The 1843-nt window shown below is 39.8% G+C and overlaps 1 protein-coding gene across 1 annotated transcript; it reads right to left on the bottom strand.

The window, feature by feature from the left end:
- Positions 1-573: 573 nt before the first annotated feature.
- LOC101671234 (olfactory receptor 51B5) lies at positions 574-1512 on the bottom strand. Its single transcript, XM_004779063.1, has one exon. The coding sequence runs from the start codon at positions 1510-1512 to the stop codon at positions 574-576; it is 939 nt and encodes a 312-aa protein (XP_004779120.1).
- Between the last annotated feature and the right edge of the window lie 331 nt (positions 1513-1843).

The following is a 1843-nucleotide window of genomic DNA, read 5'->3' as shown; positions in this document are numbered from 1 at the left end:
GACAAATTCATGATCATTTGATGGAGAGGGGAGACATCAATGATATATTTGGGCTGATAAGTGATTATAACACTCAGTGAGGAAGAATTCATACTTCTTTACAGGAAAATTCCAGACCATCAGTTGCCAAACATACAGGTTGCCAAAATTGTGTGAACATCTGTGGGGCAATTCATGGGAGTTAGATTGGATTAGCTATAAATAGACAAACTTTATTCTATGAAAACTAACTATTATTTTATATCCTTACAACTCTGTTCCTGTCCACCATCTTCTTAACCCCCCAAAATATATTTTAGATACATTATAGACATACCTTTAAAAGGACACACCTTTGTTATCACAGAAATTGAGTGGCAAACAGTACACACAAATTTTCTCCTAAAAAATTGCACAAATTAGTTTAGACCAAAGACTTGAGTTTACAGAGATAATGTAGGGCCAATTGTAGTTCTACTTTCACAATTATTTTAACAAGATATCTGATCATGGGTGTTTGATATGAGACTTTTTTGCTCCTCTGCCAAACCCAGAGTTCTCACATTCTGTGTGAGGAACTATGATGGTCAGAGATCATGCTTCAACTCTATGTGTAGTAAAAAGGTGAAGAATGCCACTCTGAATCTGCTTGGTTTTGACACTATAGATGATAGGATTCATTAGTGGAGGGAAAAGAAAATATATGTAGCTCATAGTGAGGTGGACAATATGTGGGACCTGCTTCCCAAACCGATGAATCAGAGACAATCCAATCACTGTGACATAGAAAACCAAGACACAGCAGATATGGGAGACACAGGTATTAAGGGTCTTGGCCCTCTCCACTTTGGAGGCAATCCTCAGGACACTCTTGAGTATCAACACATAGGAGATGAGGATAATCAGAGAATCCAGCACAAATATAAGGACTACAAGCACAACTGGATACAGGCGATTGAAGGTGGTATCAGCACAGGCCAGTTTGATGACATCCTGGTGAAGGCAGAATGCATGGGAGAGGACATGGGAATGGCAATAGGGGAAAAAGTATAGGGGTAAAATTGGAGGGATAACAGATACAAACCCCCTCATCAGAACTCCCAGCCCAATTTTCAGCACTTGATTATTAGTGAGTATAGAAGTATATCTAAGGGGGTTGCAAATGGCTATAAAACGATCATAGGCCATAGCAAGCAAAACACCAGACTCTACAAAGGCAAGTGAGTGTATAAAGTAGGCTTGAGAAAAACAGGCCACTTTTCCAATCTCCCTGTGATCCAACCAGAGGACTCTCAGCACCGTGGGCATTGTGGTCAATGTCAACCCTAGGTCTGTGGCTGCCAGCATGGCCAGGAAATAGTACATAGGCTCATGAAGGTTGTGGTCCTCCTTAATAAGAAGAAGGAGGGTGCTGTTGCCTAGAAGGATAAAGATGTAGATGAAAAAGAAGGGTGTGGAAATCCAGTGGTGAACTGCCTCCAAGCCTGGAAAACCAGTCAACAGAAAGGAACTGGAACTACTGTTGGGCCACATGTTGGGTCCATCCAGAAAAGGTGTCCTTTTTTCTCAATTATAATCACAGAAATGAAACTCCACTTTCAAGATATCACTCCAATTGTATCATCTCAGAATTCTCTCTTAAAGGTAATAATGACATTAGTATAAGCCATTGCTTCTCAAAACATATTCTTAAGACAACTTATATCTTCTGTGTTCTTAATTGCATATTCCAGGGACCATCCTTTACCTTGTTAATTAAATCCTTGATGTCGTATGGTCATCTTCATGCTGATAAGCTCCCCAAGAATTTTCTGATACACATTACACTTAGAAACCATTTCCATCAATGATGCAGAAGAATCCA

Source organism: Mustela putorius, unplaced genomic scaffold (genome assembly GCF_011764305.1).
Source record: "Mustela putorius furo isolate JIRA1106 unplaced genomic scaffold, ASM1176430v1.1 tig00003987_pilon_pilon_pilon, whole genome shotgun sequence".
In the NCBI taxonomy this organism is placed as follows: domain Eukaryota; kingdom Metazoa; phylum Chordata; class Mammalia; order Carnivora; family Mustelidae; genus Mustela; species Mustela putorius.
The sequence above is the reverse complement of the archived record's forward strand: the minus strand, read 5'-3'. Positions and strand labels throughout refer to the sequence as shown.

What these genes read in the sequence shown, in the direction of transcription:
- LOC101671234 (XM_004779063.1), bottom strand. Translation starts at nt 1,512, where the DNA reads ATGTGGCCCAACAGTAGTTCCAGTTCCTTTCTGTTGACTGGTTTTCCA.